Source organism: Aulostomus chinensis, chromosome 8, assembly GCF_037954235.1.
Source record: "Aulostomus chinensis isolate RoL2024-O1b breed Wild chromosome 8, RoL_Achi_v1.0, whole genome shotgun sequence".
In the NCBI taxonomy this organism is placed as follows: Eukaryota; Metazoa; Chordata; class Actinopteri; order Syngnathiformes; family Aulostomidae; genus Aulostomus; species Aulostomus chinensis.
Genome location: NC_141327.1, coordinates 24,219,846 through 24,236,535, shown reverse-complemented (window position 1 = coordinate 24,236,535; position 16,690 = coordinate 24,219,846). Strand labels below are relative to the sequence as shown.

Sequence of the window (16,690 nt, the reverse complement as noted above, 5' to 3'; positions counted from 1 at the left end):
CTGATACTGACAGAACACACAATCTCAAGGTCTCCTGTAGATTCTTTTTTGTTTTTCGAGGGTCATAAAATCACCAAACGAATCTCATAAATGTGCTTCGCTGCTCTGTAATCCACACGTATGAACAACAAGGAACACACATGACAGTATTAGTGAGGCGAAGGTCCAGACGATCGGGACATGGGCCCTCCAAAGGCAACAGGACCCGTCTGCCAAAACACACAGCACATTCATGTAACGTATGCAGATTGCAGGGCTGAACACACAGAGGCAGGAAAAGTTCAGGTCTGTTCTGAGGTGTTGACAGGTCTGCAGTGTGGGGCTGAGGTGGCGTGACGCCGTTGCATCCTATCAGAGGACGACAGCTTTAGCTTCGTTTAGGATAACATCTGTTCCTGACAGCACACACACACACACACTTCTCGTGTTTACATTTCACTCCTTGTGTCTCTTCCGTTTTTTTTTTTTTAATTGTTATTATTTTTATTCTCCCTACCTGATTGACGGCTATAAAAATAAAATGCAGTGGGGGCATGCCTGCTGCAGGCTAAACACGCTCCCTTGTCTTCTGTTGTCTATCCAAACTGACAAGTTCATATCAAGTCGTTCATCTCGTGAAGGACAGCGACTCTTCTGTTCTTCTGGTCCGTATCAAAGGCAGTAGCCTTGTGGTACTTTTTACTTTTATCTTATTCCACTCACTCGCTACGCCGTACTTTGTACCTCACTACATTTGACCCACATTTAGTGAATTGCAATGTATAAGCACGTAACTGAAATTATAATTCTCTGAGATTTTAAATGGGACAAAATGCATGTAATGTTAAAAATATGAATAAAACTTCTTTCTTTCTTTTTTTTTTTTTAAATGGAAATTACAAGCTGATCCACTGCCACGTTTACATTTTCCAGTTCTCCCAACAGTTTGGGGGGCCCTGTCTCGCCGTGGAAGTATTCATAGAACCAGTTGCCATATGCAATTACAACCCCGATGCATTTTATTTGAACCTCCATCGTCGAGATGGGCCGCAGTTCCGTAACTGATAATTAAATAGACTCACTGAAACCAGAGCATAGCTGAGTGGCTGCCATTTTTACTTTGACTTTGTTTTTGCGTGAGTGCTCGTGCTTAAAATACACTGGGCATGTGCGTGAGTTGTCCAAGGAGAGTTTAAGGGGGATGCTCAGAAAACGCCTGCTGTGTGTCACACATTATCAGCTTGCATGTTGATTATTTTTGATCATAGGATTGTGGCTACATGTTGATCTTGTCTATTTATTTTTAACTGGAAAGACAAACCACAATGTTGCATTGCCACTGGTGCAATTTAAAAAAAAAAAAAAAAAAACACTGCTTTTTTTTTGGCCTTTTTCTAGCTTTTCTTTTACCTACAAATCTCTGAGGACGGCAGGCAACTAGTAGTACTTTTACTGAGTCATTAAGCAGCCTTGACGAGTGTCATCGCTACTGTCACTCGTGTCAGGTTCAGTTTATTGTTGTCGCGCTATTGACTCGTCCCCTGTTGCAGCCCTTTATACGAGAGCGACACATTTTTCCCCCTCGAGACACACTGCAGTCTACATAGCTGTTCGGGGAAAAAAAGAAATTAGATTTAAAAACCAGTTGTTGTTTTTTTTGCAGTCAACATGTTCCTCCTGAAAAGTTGTGGGTTGATGAGTTTGGATTCCTTTTCGGGGAGCTTTCACTCGGCAGGTTTTGATTCTTCAGTGTTGGGTTCACTTTTCATCTCTGGAGATTCCCCCTTGATTAGATTCTGAAAATGATGCAATAGTGTGTGTGTGTGTGTGTGTGTAGTGGTGGTGGTGGTGGGGGCTCATGGTTGCAGGGTAGTTGGTTACAATACAAGAACAAGTTAAAATAATGATGACTTCATGAAAATCGAGCATTGTCCCCCTTCTGATGAAGAGCGACTCGTCCGGCTGCACAGGACCAGTTCGTGGTTCTTCTGATAGTATGGCGTCTCGCCGGTGCGGAAGTTTGCATTTTAAGATGAAGAGGTTGAGTTTTCTATTTTTACAGATTAACTTGAACTCTTAAGCAAATTACTTCAGGCTGTTTTATGGCTCAGGACCTTCCGTCCCCTCCCCCACATCAATCGTCAAAGAACCTCCTATGTGAGATTATATAATGTCCCACGGAGCTTTTTCAAAACACTTGGCTTCATATGTGTACACTTCTTTAGCTGTATAATCCCCCTCCCCCCCAGCTTCCACAGACCCGTTGACCGCTCCCCATCTTCCGGCTCATTCAGTTCATACCCCCCCCCCCCCATCACTTTTTTAGTTTTGGGCATATCGCACACGCCTGAAGTGGCAGTGTGTGTGTGAGTGTGTGTGTGGCGTGAAGGAGGAGGAGTTTGAGCCTACACCTGAATAATGCCTTCTTTGTGAGCTTTTGCCTTATAAATTCCCACCGAGAGGCTTTCCGCCTCTGCTTGACACCTTCATCCTCTATGCTCACACACACACACACACACGTCATCCCATACCTACATCCATCCATCGCTCCCACACCAACTAACGGCATGAGCGCCAGGCTGAGATTGTTGCTGCTCTTGGCAGCAACAGTTTTCGTGTCAAACGCTCAAACCGCCAACAGCAGCAATGACAACAAGCAGCGCAGCATCTGGGATGAGCCCATCCGATTCAGCACCAAGAGCAAGGACTCCTGCACCATGGTGGTGTCCGGAGCTGGGGACTATACTCGCCTGCGTGTCTCCTGCAAGGGCCCGAGCCAGGGCCAGACCCAAGGACGCTCCTATTATTGCGACTTCCAAGGCAAACCCAACCTGTGCCGTGCCTACAACCTCAACCCGCGTCACTACTTCACCCAGATGATGTGGGAGCTGAGGAAGCTGAGCCACGCCTGCCAGGGACCCAAAATCTACCGCACACAGATGTGTAAGAAATACCCAGACGAGACCCAGATGACTTTCCTGGCTTCCTGGCCCAAGACCACCACTCCCAAACCCACCAAGCCTGTCCAGGAGCCACGTAAACCAGTCGTGCCAGCCCAAACCAAGCCCATCACTACTCCTAAACCTGTTAAGCCTCAGCCGCAGCCTGCCAAACCTCAGCCAGGCAAGGTCCCTCAGACCAGGAAAACTACCCCTAAGCCTGGGAAGACCACTGTTCGTCCAACGGAGCAGCCTGATTCCAAAGCTTCCCGCCTTGCCACTGAATACTGCTGGAAGAGCTTCCATGGCATCTGCACCTACGTCATCAGCTGGTTCCAAAACTGAGACGGTACTCAGGTGAGTGACGGATAAATGATGAAAGAGAAAGAGGGATGTGAGGGAGAGAAGTTTGCATGACAGACAGATAAAAAAGCCGAAGATCACATGGAGAAGTAGTGATCAGAGGTTTGGAGCTTATAGGACCAGGATCTGATGACTTTTATATGTGTATTTTAGATGTTACTGATGACAAAACATCTGTTGTGTGTTCTTGGGTTCCGTTTGTTGCTGTTTCAGGTTGGAAACACCAGTGATGAACCCTGTCAGATCTCTTCTTGTCCATCTTTGACCTCTACAGGACCGCTGAGGGAGCCCGGGGTCATGACTCCTCACATTGCAGCATCATTCAGACTGAGCATCTCCAAAAACACTCAGTAAGCGGTTTACTGCTTGTCCACCTGCCATGTGGTGTAAATGTCATTAACGCACAGCAAGGCAAGGGAAACCATGGCAGGCATGTGATTCTGTTTGATGTAAAACTAACTAAATAAATAAAAAGAAAACCTCTTCGCGTCACATAAACGCAAGGAAACATTTCATTGTATTGCAGGAAAGAAAATGTGAAGGGAATAAAATCAGAGTGGTGACCTCGCTCCTCGCTCCTGTCGTGTCTCTTCATTTCTTCAGCTGAGCTGCAGCACTTTTCGCTCTGGTGCATTCAAAGGGGTCCTTGTTTCTTCTCATCGCCCAGCTGTAACAACATGTGAGCTGTCTGGCTGAGGAAGTTGTTAACATGCAGACACAGTCGAAGCAGTCAAGATAATACGCCGCACATACGGAAGGTGTCTGGAGCCAGCCAAACGCCTCTTTGTATGAGCCGATGAATCGAGTCTTGAGAGCAGGAACAGAGGTCGTCTGTGAGGAGAAAAGAGCGGCGGCAGTGTTGTTTTCCAGAAACACAAACAACAAAATGCCCTTTTCTCTCACCTCCGCACGCATTCAAACACCTGAGTAGAGATTCTACAGAAACCAACAGAACAAAAAAGATCAGGCTCTGTTTGAGGAAGAGCATGAAAACGCACCGCAAAGGGATTTGGGTGCAGGGTAGAAATACATAGACTCTTTAGTCAAGTATTACTTTGGAGTAGATGTGTTTTGCTTTTTTTTAGGGGTGATGCATGAATACACATTCACATCAGCAGACAACAGCACAAACATGAAAGAGACAACAGAGATGATATGGTGCACAAATGTGTGTGTGTGTGTGTGAGAGAGAGAGAGAGAGAGTGTGTTTTTCATTCCTTAATGAAATTTGATTCTATGTTTTATGGAACTTTTACTTTGCATATTTCAATAAATATACAGGTCAAACTTGATTCTATGAGAAGTACTAAATACTTTTATATAAGAATGTATCACTTCTGAGTACTGCTTTCATACAGCGTGAGGTAAAATTATTTTAAAAAGTTAACTAAAGTGTTGACTGCAGCTATACATGTCATCACAGGGGAGTTAAGTTACCAAACTGACTGTAGCTTAACACACACACTGACTCTCTCTCTCTCTCTCTCTCTCTCTCTCTCTCTCTCTCTGTCTCTCTCTCTCACACACACACACACACACACACACACACACACACACACGAATCAGAATGCATCATTACATGTACAAACCTGCACAAAGAAACACGAATGAAGTAAAAGCAAAGCAAATGAGAAATAAGTAAACAGTTCCAGTGTCTTCGCGCTCCATCATGGGGAACTTGCTGCTCTAAACCACAAGATGGCGCTGCTGAGCAGAGAGGAGCTGAAGCGATGATCAGGTTGCATTTAATTTGACATTTTCTCACACAATACTAAGAGATTAACCTGAAGAAAAAATATACGATGAAATAAAGTTACAGATGCTGGCAGGTTGCCTTTCTGCAGTCCGCAGTTACATTTGTTGAGAAAAATGTGCTTCTATGATTTCTTCTACTTCTATTATTTAAAAATGAAGAAATCAAAGTGTCCCAAGGTGATGAGGACCAGGTGCCAAAAGTCCCCACCTTGCTTCTGCCTGTCTTGCACTGAACTTCTTTTCTGTATAAAACCTGCATCCTCTAAGCTCATCCTCCAGACGGACGGTGCATTAGACTGCAGAGCAGTAAAGATTCCCTGGTGGGTCACCACAAACAAACAGAGACAACTCAGGAAACTCATGCAGACTTGTGGCGGGGTAACAGTTTGTTTACATGAGACTGAAACTGGAATAAATTACCCCAAATAGGTAACTTGTTTGTTTTGGAACTAGTTTTGGTTGTCAGTCCAACATCGTAGATTGGCAGAAATGTTTAAAAGCAGAAACATCCATCACTGCTTGGCGGACACGAACCCTTCACCTGGAGGAAACAGGTGAGACAGCACACGCTGATAGGTGTTTGACAGCTCCCAGTGTCGCCGCTGATTTGGGTTCCACGCTCAATCCGACTCCGCAGCTCAAGAACTAACAGCCATACACTTACCGGTGTCCTCACTGGCTTCTGTTTCATTTCAATAAATCATTTTTTTCCTGAGTTACTGATTTGTCTTGCAGGATTGCATGACAACGTGACCATGGAAGTCTTTACATGACTTCTTCCAGGTTCGAATGAAGTCTTTGTTCTCATCTGCAGCCACTGCGTCATTCATGAAGATAACAGGGAGAGCTGGGGGGCCGGCCCACCCGCTCTCAAACAGATATCGGTCAACCAACCAAACATCCATCCATTGTTTTCCGCTTGTTCCTATTAAGGGTCGCGGGGGGTGGAGCCTGTCCCAGCAGCTACGGGCGAGAGGCGGGGTTCACCCTGGACAGGTCACCAGTCCATCACAGGGCCAACACATAGAGACAGACAACCATTCACACTCACAGTCACACCTACGGTCAATTTAGAGTATCAATCAGCCACATCCTCTCTTGATGTCTTTGGACTGTGGGAGGAAGCTGGAGTACCAGAGAGAACCCACGCAGGAACAGGGAGAACATGGAGACTCAACCAGGCAGCAGTGGAGACACTTCAGACACTTTAATTACAAGAAAGTGAAGCACGTGTGTCATCCAGACATGTTCAGCGTTAGAAAAGTTAGTGTTTTAGCGGTCATGTAGTCGGTGCAAATCCTTAGTTTGGCCCAAACTGTACAAGTTGAACAGACCTATGTGAGAAAAGTCCGTGGATCAGAGGGATTTCTGCTCAATGTGACACCTTTTATACACCAGAGAGAGAGAGAGAGAGAGAGAGAGAGAGAGAGAGAGAGAGTGAGAGAGTGAGAGGGAGAGGGAGAGAGAGAGAGAGAGAGAGAGAGAGAGCTCAGTCTAGCTCTCCTGAGGCCATGGTACATAACTTCTTCCCTCAGTTTAATTAATTTGTGGCCACAAAATATAACTTGCCCGATATAATAGTGAATATGAAATAGCCAATATTTGATTCTCATCTCGTGGCCTAAAATGTGGAGTGAGGTAGTCAAGTATAGAAATTCAAAAATGATAACAAACACTAAAGTCATGTACAGATTAAGATCATGTCCCGGCCATGAACAGTCTTTAATAAACACATCTGGGGGTCGACAGGGTTAACGGCAGCAGTAGCACAGATGAGGAACTGGCGGTGGAAAGTCCATACAGCAGTTCAGGGTGAAAAGACGGTCAGTCCAAGAACACGCAAGGGAATGTCAGGAAATGTACAGCGCTAATCTGGCAATGGGAACCAGCATAAACAGGCAGGGACTAATTACAGATGAAGCACAGCTGTGAGAAGTAAAAAAGAAAACCTAAAGAAAGAACAAGAAATTATGCGAGGAAAGACCTTAAAAGACAAGAAACTTAAAGTCTGAGTGCAAAAGTCCACAACACAGCAAGTCCACGCGCGACAGAAGCAGCACCAGGAGCCGTCGAGGTGGTGAGGTCACCTTCAAACGACTGGGGGGAGGATTCTGCTTTACCCTCCCGCGTAGAAGGAAGGTTCGTGTCTCCACTGTGAAAAAGGATCCTAGATTATGTTCGCGAGTGCGGCGCCTGATGTGTGATGTCACAAAACCTCCAAGCCATTTAATACTAGTGATGTCATCACTCCTCACGCCGTCTCTTTATCTACGTCAGATTGGATTACATTCCCTATTGCTGAGAAGTCGTGGTCGTGTCACGTATTTCCTGAGTTCATCCTTGTCTGCAGACGCTGGCTACTAAATCCCGGAGCCCCTGAACAGGAAGAAACCGAGACTTCATTCTGCTTTCCCAAGACATGGCATCAACGCGGTGCATCGCGTGACGCCGTTTGTGTTGTTTTTGTGTTTTTTTTATTTTGTTTGTGAGGATACTCATTTCCCTGCTGTTGATGAACAACAACAACAAAAAACACTCTCTCGTTGCCTCTGGTACGGTGATGTACTTATTTTAAACATTCAACAGCTTGCACTCGTTTTTTTTTGTTTTTTTAAACAAATTTCAATGCAGTTTTGCCAAGTTTACGCCTGGAGGGCTGTGAGGCCCCTCTCATGTTTGAGGAGCTGCGTCTCCTCAAACGTCTGATCATAAACACATGTTATCTCTACAGTATTTCTCCTTATAAGTATTCAACCTCCTACTCCTTCTCTTCCTGTTCCGATGAGTGAGGGTCCACAGAGCTACACCATTCATGTTAGCTGCTACTAGCTTAGCTTAAGTTTGGAATAATGCCCCCTTTTATATGACTTATATTTATATTACCCTTTTATCATTATTATCATTAGTCAGCTCCCGCATCTCCGCATAATCAACCTTTATTCTGACGTTCCCGCCCCGCTGTAACCCCGGCGTCCGTTCGGCTCCGTGCATCACCAGATCCCTCCACTATGCCACACTCCTGCTCGTCGTTACCCAATCGCCTCTCCACATACTGTACAAGCCCATTCCCCGTGTTCTCAGGCAGACTGGCAAACAGTTTGTTCCTGAATTTGTCCTCAACTCGCCCTGGTTCTCGTTTTCATGCCTGACCTGTTGACCTCTTGGCAACGAACAACAAATATTATCGACTTCCACCTGCTTGTGTCTGATAGGTGAGTTTTGTTTTGACTTACTTAACACATCACCGCACCTCTGACATGCCATACCTGACACACTGGGGGGGGGGGGGGGGGCTCTCAAAATAACAACAATCAGGGACCAAGTGGTTAAAAAAACTCTGCACAGATCTGCTCAGCTGGTCTTCCCTTCCATGTGTGGATTTATCTCTCTAAATTCATTTATATTGTTTTTATACTGTGTGTGTGTGTGTGTGTGTGTGTCTATTACTTATTATTATATCCCTCATAATAAATCCTGCCTCATTCTTTGGTTTTATATTTAAAAAAAAATATTAGGCTTTTGACACTTTAGTTGTTTTTTTCTGCACTGCATACCAGCACCAGTAAAGGTCAGGCCCTTACATAGCTGACGTCATGGCTGAAACCAGTACCTGATTGGTGGATACTTGGAGTCGAGCCTCCAAGTGTATAGAGCCTCCAAGTGTATATGGCGGTTCAAGGTTGGAAAACCTCCACTTGGTGCAAACACGTAGGCTCCATCAGTGGGAGTTGATTTGTTGAATCCTCCGCAGGAGCTCAGCGTGGACACGTCCGGCCCAGAACAAACGGTTTCCCTTCCCTTCCCTCCCCAAAGACGAACTGAACAGTTTTCCTTCTGTGGATTTGCATGAGTGTGCTGGTGTTTATGGGCGGGAAAGGTGGGCGTGCTGCTGCTGCTGCTCCTGCTGCTCCTGCGTCTGTGTATGAAATGCATGTGCCAGCGCGAGGCCAGCCACAAGACGCAGCTTTACGCACAAGAACACTGGACATTTCTGGTGAGTCTCAGGATGTGAGGATGTGATCGTTATTCATATATATATATATATATATATATATATATATATATATATATATATATATATATATATATATATATATATATATATATATATATATTCAGTTAAAAAAAACTGTATTCAGGATTTTTGTAAACTCTGAAGTTTATTTCCTGGTTGCAACTTTTAGAGAGTCTATGCGCACATGTTCTTCTTCTCTCTGTCTATTCACCGCCTGCATCCTCCTCATCCTCCCCTCTTCTTCAGTTGTAACTGCTCATCTTTAACGCGACATGCTGCTGCTGCCGCCGCCGCCGCCCCTCGCTCCCTGCCTGCTGATGGTCTTCCTGGCGCAACAGGTCTCTCTCTCCTCCTGCGCGCCCGACCGCGGAGCGCAGGGAAGCGGGAACAGGTCCGGTCAGGGCAGGTTTACCCTTGAGGGCACGATGCGGTGCACGTGGTCGACAAGAGATGTGGCGGACACGGTGAAGCTGACGGTTAAATGCCAGGATCCTGAGGCGCGCGTCCGAGGTGGAAACACCGAGCTCAGCTGTGACTACAGCGCCAGACCTCAGAGCTGCCCGGGCTACCTCTCTGACCCGCGGGGCTTCTGGAAACAGGTGTCCCGCTCCTTGAAAAAACTGAAGGGCAAATTGTGCAAAGACGAGCGCGCGCTGGTGAAAGCTGGAATGTGCAAGCGCGCGCCCCGGGACCCGCACTTCAGACTGGACCTACACAGCTCGGTGACCTCCTCTCAGTCCGGAGGAGTGGATGTTCCCCCGCCGAGCCGCTCCGCGTCACCTCCAGCTCCGGTGGGACCGACCCCGTGCACGGTGCACGACAACCACCGGAAAACGGCGGAAGAGTACTGCAGCAGCTCGTGGACCAGCGTGTGCGTGTTCTTCCTCTCCGTTCTCCAGAACGAGTGTTAGCTTCAGGTCCCTGCAGGGACTCCGACCGACGGCAGAAACTGATGGACTCGTTGGTGACACACCAGTGACGCGTAGAAGTGAAATTACAGATCTTTAACTTATAATCGATACAAACCCTCTCTCCGCGGTCCACGCTTTCCAGAAGCGTTCACAGTTACGTCATTCACGCAACATCCGGTGCTCTTGTGCCACCAATGAGTAGAAATACCTCGTTACTTCAACTGATTACTTTGCAGCGGGTGACATTTGTACTTTTGTCCTATTACATCAACACTGACGACCTCTGCCTCACTGCTTTTAACTAAAACTGGTTCATTAATATTCATTCACTAAAATCAAGTTTTTTATATTCAAGTGAGCGAATATATGAAGAGAAGTTATTTTTTTAACTGAAAATACAGCATACAAACAGAACACACTGCCACATTCTTCTTTTTCCTGTTAATCAGTCGTAGAGGGGAGTTTTTAATTTCTATATTGCAAGCACATTTTACTTTTTAGACCAGCATAAATGTGACTATATGTTCTGGTATTACGTCTTAACATGTTTTCCTTGATTGCAAATAGCCAATCTTTCATCCGACTTGAACCCTCCCATGGTGCTCTTTAATATCAGATCCAGACACAGGAGATTCCCAACATGTCCCTCCCACATCGGGTGCTGATAGACTCTTGAGAATCTGCTCAAAAAGAATCCGTGAAAATGAAATAAAACACAGTATGGGGTGATTATGAACCAGATTTCTGTGTAAAGACACGTAAAAACCAACTCTGCAAATCTTCTCAGCGTCAGCGGATACAACGGAGCAACTTGATCATGACATCCCTGATGAGGGAAGAACACATTTACTGGACAATCGTCTCCAAAAACCTTTGGTGTGGAGCCACAGTTTCAGACGGTCTGGTTCCAGTTTGCATCCAGCCAACATGTTACAAAGATCAACGTCTGGGAAACAGTGAACCTGTCAACGGTGCTTCGCTGAAACCTGAAGTATCTGAGCTACAGTCTTGAGGTTTTATGCATGATGTAATTATATCCCGACACACTGTCTTGTGATTTTGTCTTTTTCTCGTCTGCGTCGAAGATAACACATCCAGCATCCGCCTCCTTCACGTTTGGTCTGATTTTCATTTCTTCTTTAAAACCAACAGAGTCTGAAAACATGAGGCTGTAGAGTAAGAACGTTGCTAGGAACCGTCAAGCTCCGAGCCACACTTTTGCAGCTGTTTAATTCTTCAGGAAAACACTCACACACACACACACACACACACACACACACTTTGGTCCTGGAGGTGGATCTGCTGGTTGTGGAATCTTTTGCTCTTACAACCCGAAACCTCCAAACAAGGTGCTTTCATACTTTGAGTAGACCATTCAAAGGCTGGTGCTTCTACAGGTGTTGAGAACACGCTGGCAAAACCTCCGTGGAAGACACAGACAGGACCAGACATGCTGTAGTGATGAGAAGGACGCACGTGACCCAGATGATTATCGTCAATAATGTATTTTCCTTCAGGGATTTTTTTTCCCCCGGCTCGTTTAGATACTTGAGGGTTTGAGATTTGTCTCGCTGGTGTGTCCTGATTCACACAAACAGCCCAGCGTGAGGTTACACCACCCAATGTTGTTGTTGTTTTTTTTTTAGCAGCTTTAGAGAAGGTTGGGGAACGTTTTTGAGAGTCTGGAGGAAATTCTGCGATCTTGCGTCGGTCCCACTGCAGTGAAACACTGAAAGATTTGGTGTAACTTGACTTGTGAGTGTAATCGGTGAACGACGTCTGAACGCGTAAAGGGATTTTTAAAACATTTCTACCATCTCAGTCAGTCGTTCATCCGCCGCTTACTGAAACGGTGCATGGAGACAGGACGGTGATGATTAAAGTGATGCTCTGTGCTAACGTGTAAGGTGTTTACTCACTTTCACATTGTGGTTTAGCTGTTCTTTAATGTTTTATTTTAACCTAAAAAGAACCAGAAAGCTTTTGTTTATCACACGGAAGTGAAGATTGATGATTATGCAGAGTGGAACTTTCTTCTACCTCTGATCAATGTATCAGTCGCCCACCAACAACACGTTGTATTTATGCACCACAAATAAATGTTTTATATTTATCTCCATGTGCTTTGTTTTCTGTGGAACGTTTAAATGTGGGTGCATGAGAACTTTTGGGGATCCGCTGGTCACATTATTGAGCTCCTCCAGTTATTTAATTCCTTTTACAATAGCAGTTTTTGTTTGTATTCCAAAAAAAAAAAAAAGGTTACCTTACTGAAGAAATGTATGCTTCAAAAACATACAATCCTTTTATGGGCGCATTTCCTTCAGGTGAGAGAAGAAGATTCCTACGAACTGTCCAATACTTGCCAAGTAACTTTAATCAGAACATTTCACTTCTGGGACCTTGATACTACAAGTTCTTGGACACTGAAGTTATTTTGCAAGTAATGGAAGCGAACACCAAGGCAAACTCAGCCAAACCTGATGTCAAAAAATTCAATTTTTTATTATATTAAGTGGCTCCGCCCCAAAATATAACAGGGTCCCCCTTGGCTCATGCTGTACTGTACCTTTGCACCAGGTTTGGCTGAATTCAGCTAAATACCTGACCTGTTTGGTGTGTGCACGACTGTACGCGTAGTTTTAGAGGGGTAGAACTTGCTGCAGGTTCCGTCCAGTCGACAGCGAAGGTTTGAGATGAAAAACAGTAATAAATACCGAATACACATTTCGGCAGATTGTGAATTACACAGCCCAGCCTTCCCACTGACTGATAACACATCCTCAGATAAAAGCATTTCATACAAATGATGAAAGGCTCTTATACACACACACAAGTGGAGTGACTGTGCACGGCAGCCAAATATATAGGCTGTCCCTCCCGTTTCCTGCAGCAGCCTCTAATTACTTTCTCAGACAGCTGCATTAGAGCGGAATTGGAAGCACAGGCTACTATAATGCAGCTGTATGAAATGTCTAATCCCTAAACAAGTGCAACACCAGATGTGGATTTAATGTTTTCCTGTCTGTTCTTGACCTTCATCACCTTTGACCTGCTGCTCTTTGTCCCCTCAGACAGACATTTAAAAAGCCGCCATTTAAAACGGAAGTCGCTCCTCTTTGATGGCGTAACAAGGGATTTTTGAAGACGTATTGTTTTACCCACCACTTCTCCACGACTCAAGGGTACATCACTCAGGGAGGAAGTAGTTAGAGGTTAGAGGTCAAGGGTGAAAGAGGAAATGAAGAGAGCATGCCGCGATACTAACAATCATGTTATTTCTTTTATAGTCTATCAAAGGAAGACGATGTACTTCAGGATCAGGTTATTATTATTATCCCGATTTCATTGCAAGAAAAAAATGGAAATTCTTTATTTGTGAACTTGTTTTTTGTTTGTGGATTTGTCGACAAGGAACTATGGGTATTTCATGCACCGTGGGAGAAAATGGTGACTTGTGAGGTTTATTTTGTAAATGAATACAAAAAAACTGAGCAAAAAAAGAGACTCTGAATTAAAAGTTCTATCTTTCTCTCGTCTACAAAGGAATAAGACCTCAGGACGTGAGTCTTCAATTAAGCGTGTGTGCTGTTAATGAGGAAACTTCCTGTCCGTTATTTTCACACACTCAAAGGTCAACAGGTCGCTAATCCTCGTGAAAGATCTTGAGCACACGTTAATGCACAGTTACAAACAACCATTTGATTGGAGAATTACTGACATGTTTGCACATCGAGTGTGTGTGTGTTTACGTGTGTGTTTGTGTGTGTGTGTGTGCGCACACGTGTGTTTAATGCCTTTCAGTTGTGTGTCTTCAGTGGATTTTGCTTTTTAGAAGTACAGTATGTATCCCTCTTATCACAAGTCAACACACACACACACATACACACACACACACACAAACACAATGTATCTAAACTACAGTGAAGCTCAACAGTCGTAGAGTTGAAACAGAAAGATTTCCTCGATCATTTATAATGTCCTTACCGTGTATGAGTATCTGGGAGTGTGTGGAGCGTTTGATAGACGAGTGTTAGTACATGTGGCTGAGATCAGATACAGGACCTAAAGGGGAGGCTGGTGGGAGGGAGGAACTGAGGAATTTGTTTGCATCATCAAGCAAAACCAGGATGCATCTGTAGTTTGTATACAATAAAATCGATTAAACTTTCCGAAGATGTACATTCCTGTTTGTTTTTACTTTTGTAAATATTTTTGCTGTGGCTTACACATTTGACTCTTATCGCTCTCTGCAGCTGCTGACTTAGAGATGCATTCCCATAAAATCAGAGTAAAAAAACACGATTAGCAACCTGCAGTTGTGCATCCACGCATACCAGTTCAGTGACAGTTTACATCCATGCTGGTCAACACTCAGAGTAACTGTTTGATTACGTTTTGGTGAAATGGAACCTGGTGTTGATTCCCACTCATACTATATATATATATATATATATATATATATATATATATATATATATATATATATATATATATAGTATGAGTGGGAATATATACTAATATATAATATATATTTATATATATATATTATATTCATATATATTTCTATATATCTATATCTATATATAATTTTTGTGTGTGTATATATTTGTGTCATTTGCTGACATGTTTCTATCTTAATACTGCATTGTACTACCCATTTTACTTGTAGCAGCAGTTTAGCTTTGGACGCTAGCTGCTAATGCTAGCTGCTAATGCTAGCTGCTTGTGACCTGGATTCACAGCATCTCACTTGGTATGTATGCGTCCCTGTCAAATAAGTCAAAAAAGAAACAGAAGTTCCCTCAAGTTGTTCCTGAGATATCATGTTCATAACAGTGGGGCAGAACACGTAGAACACCATGCCTCTGGCCACGGCTGTCGCCAGCATGGCGGCGTAAACAGCAGACGTGGATGTATCCTGGGTTTTAGTTTGGATCAAACTCCAAAAACATCCTTTACTTCCCACAATTCAGCATCCCTCATTTGATGTCACTCACTCGCATCTCTCAAACTGATATTTGAGCTCACTTGGACTATTATGACATGAAACAGCGTCCCTGAATCACCCTGTTCTTGCTGTAACGACATACAATGCAGCTACTCACGACTATTCCTTTCTAGAGAAATACCAAAGACCCCTGAAGGAACATATTGTTGTGATAAGCATCTTCTGCGTCATATTTTGGTATGCGCATCTTTGTCATATCGGGCGATGGCGGCCTGTCTCATCTTGTCTCTTTCTCTTTGATGGAGCTATATAGTATGACTTCTGTATAGTGTGTGTGTGTGTGTGTGTGGGGGGGGGGGGTTGAACCTCAATCACTGTGTGAACTGGTTCAAGTTCACAGGGCGCCAACGTCAGCGTGGCAAAGAAGAGGAGGGACCAAACATCAAAACACAACTCAACGCTCCATTAAGTACCACAGATCTGACCTACAAAGCTGCCTGAAGTCATGCCCACCCACAAACTCCCACACCCAAAAACACGCAAAGCAGTGAAGGGGGAGGAGTCCGTGGTATTGTTTTTCCTGTGGCTCGAGGTGGCCTGACCCCACACCCTCCTGTTCAGACCTTGTTATTGGCTGCCTGTTGCTGTGGAAACAATCAAGAATGGCTGCTTCCGTGAGAAGAATACCAGAGAGTAATGAGACCCCAGATGATCCCCTCCCTTGACCAAACACACACCCATACATCTATCCTTGTCAGGACATACCCCAGGCCCTCATCCCTAACCTGGACCTGAAACTAGACCCGTGACCAGGTGAGACCCTTCTGTAAAAGTCCTCAGTCTGTTGGATTAGACTGGCTGGTTGCTCAATCTTAATAATTAAAACTAGGATTTCCTGGTGCTTGTCACTAATATGGATAAACATTGTGGGGTGAGTGTTCTTTATCGACCTACAATATATGAGTCTAAAACTGTCATCTCTCACCCGAAGTACTTCATCCAGTGTTTAGGGAGAACAGATGAGGTACAATTACTGACATCACTGGTCCAAAAATGCAGGATTTCAGCACTAGTAGGCGCTGTAGTTTAAAGCCTTTGCTAGAGCATTTTATGATGTTGGGCTCACAGGTTAAAGCAGTTTTTGGGACTTTTTAACCGATGCGTCGATATGGCCAGATTAATGATCATCCTAGACTCCTCATTCCATGTAGTACTCCCTAAAGTACTAAAACATTTACTTGCACAAATTCCTCATGCATCTATCCATCCGTCCATGTTCTGGTGTCTATCCCAGCTGTAGGTTCACTCTAGACAGGTCCAGATGGACTGTGATTGACAGGTCACCAGTCCATCACAGGACCAACACATAGAGACAGACAACCGTTCCCACTCACAGCCACACCCACGGTCAATTTAGAGTATCAATCAGCCTCGTCCCCTCTTGATGTCTTTGGACAGTGGGAGGAAGCTGGAGTACCAGAGAGAACCCATACAGGAACAGGGAGAACATGGAGACTCCATACAGAAAGATCCTGTGCCCGAGCGTAACTGTGCACATAATAATTTTATGAGATAAAATATGATTTTTCTAAAACAACATTAAGCTTAGAAGGAAGCAGCAGTGTGAACTGTTGGAAATTACTGCACATGGAGAGGTGCTCTGATTTGTAGTTCTATTGCAGCTGCTCTGTCTCCCTCTAGAGGCCATATGTGGCAGGTACAAGTCCTGCACAAACCAAGGAGAGATACTGGAACTGAGACAAGAAGTCTAGTTTTG

The 16,690-nt window shown here is 44.5% G+C and overlaps 2 protein-coding genes across 3 annotated transcripts; both read left to right on the top strand.

Annotated features, from left to right (window-relative positions):
- Nucleotides 1-90: 90 nt before the first annotated feature.
- On the top strand, nt 91-3,921 carry fgfbp2b (fibroblast growth factor binding protein 2b). Of its 2 annotated transcripts, none has more exons than XM_086211831.1 (2): nt 91-3,275; nt 3,556-3,921. In XM_086211831.1, the coding sequence occupies exon 1, from the start codon at nt 2,475-2,477 to the stop codon at nt 3,261-3,263; it is 789 nt and encodes a 262-aa protein (XP_086067957.1). In that variant the 5' UTR covers nt 91-2,474; the 3' UTR covers nt 3,264-3,275; nt 3,556-3,921. The 2 variants fall into 2 exon arrangements, with proteins under 2 accessions (XP_086067957.1, XP_086067956.1); XM_086211830.1 differs by having other exon boundaries at nt 3,495-3,918.
- A 4,844-nt stretch (nt 3,922-8,765) lies between these two features.
- On the top strand, nt 8,766-12,032 carry fgfbp1b (fibroblast growth factor binding protein 1b). Its single transcript, XM_086210246.1, has 2 exons — nt 8,766-9,030; nt 9,298-12,032. The coding sequence occupies exon 2, from the start codon at nt 9,324-9,326 to the stop codon at nt 9,960-9,962; it is 639 nt and encodes a 212-aa protein (XP_086066372.1). The 5' UTR covers nt 8,766-9,030; nt 9,298-9,323; the 3' UTR covers nt 9,963-12,032.
- Nucleotides 12,033-16,690: the final 4,658 nt, after the last annotated feature.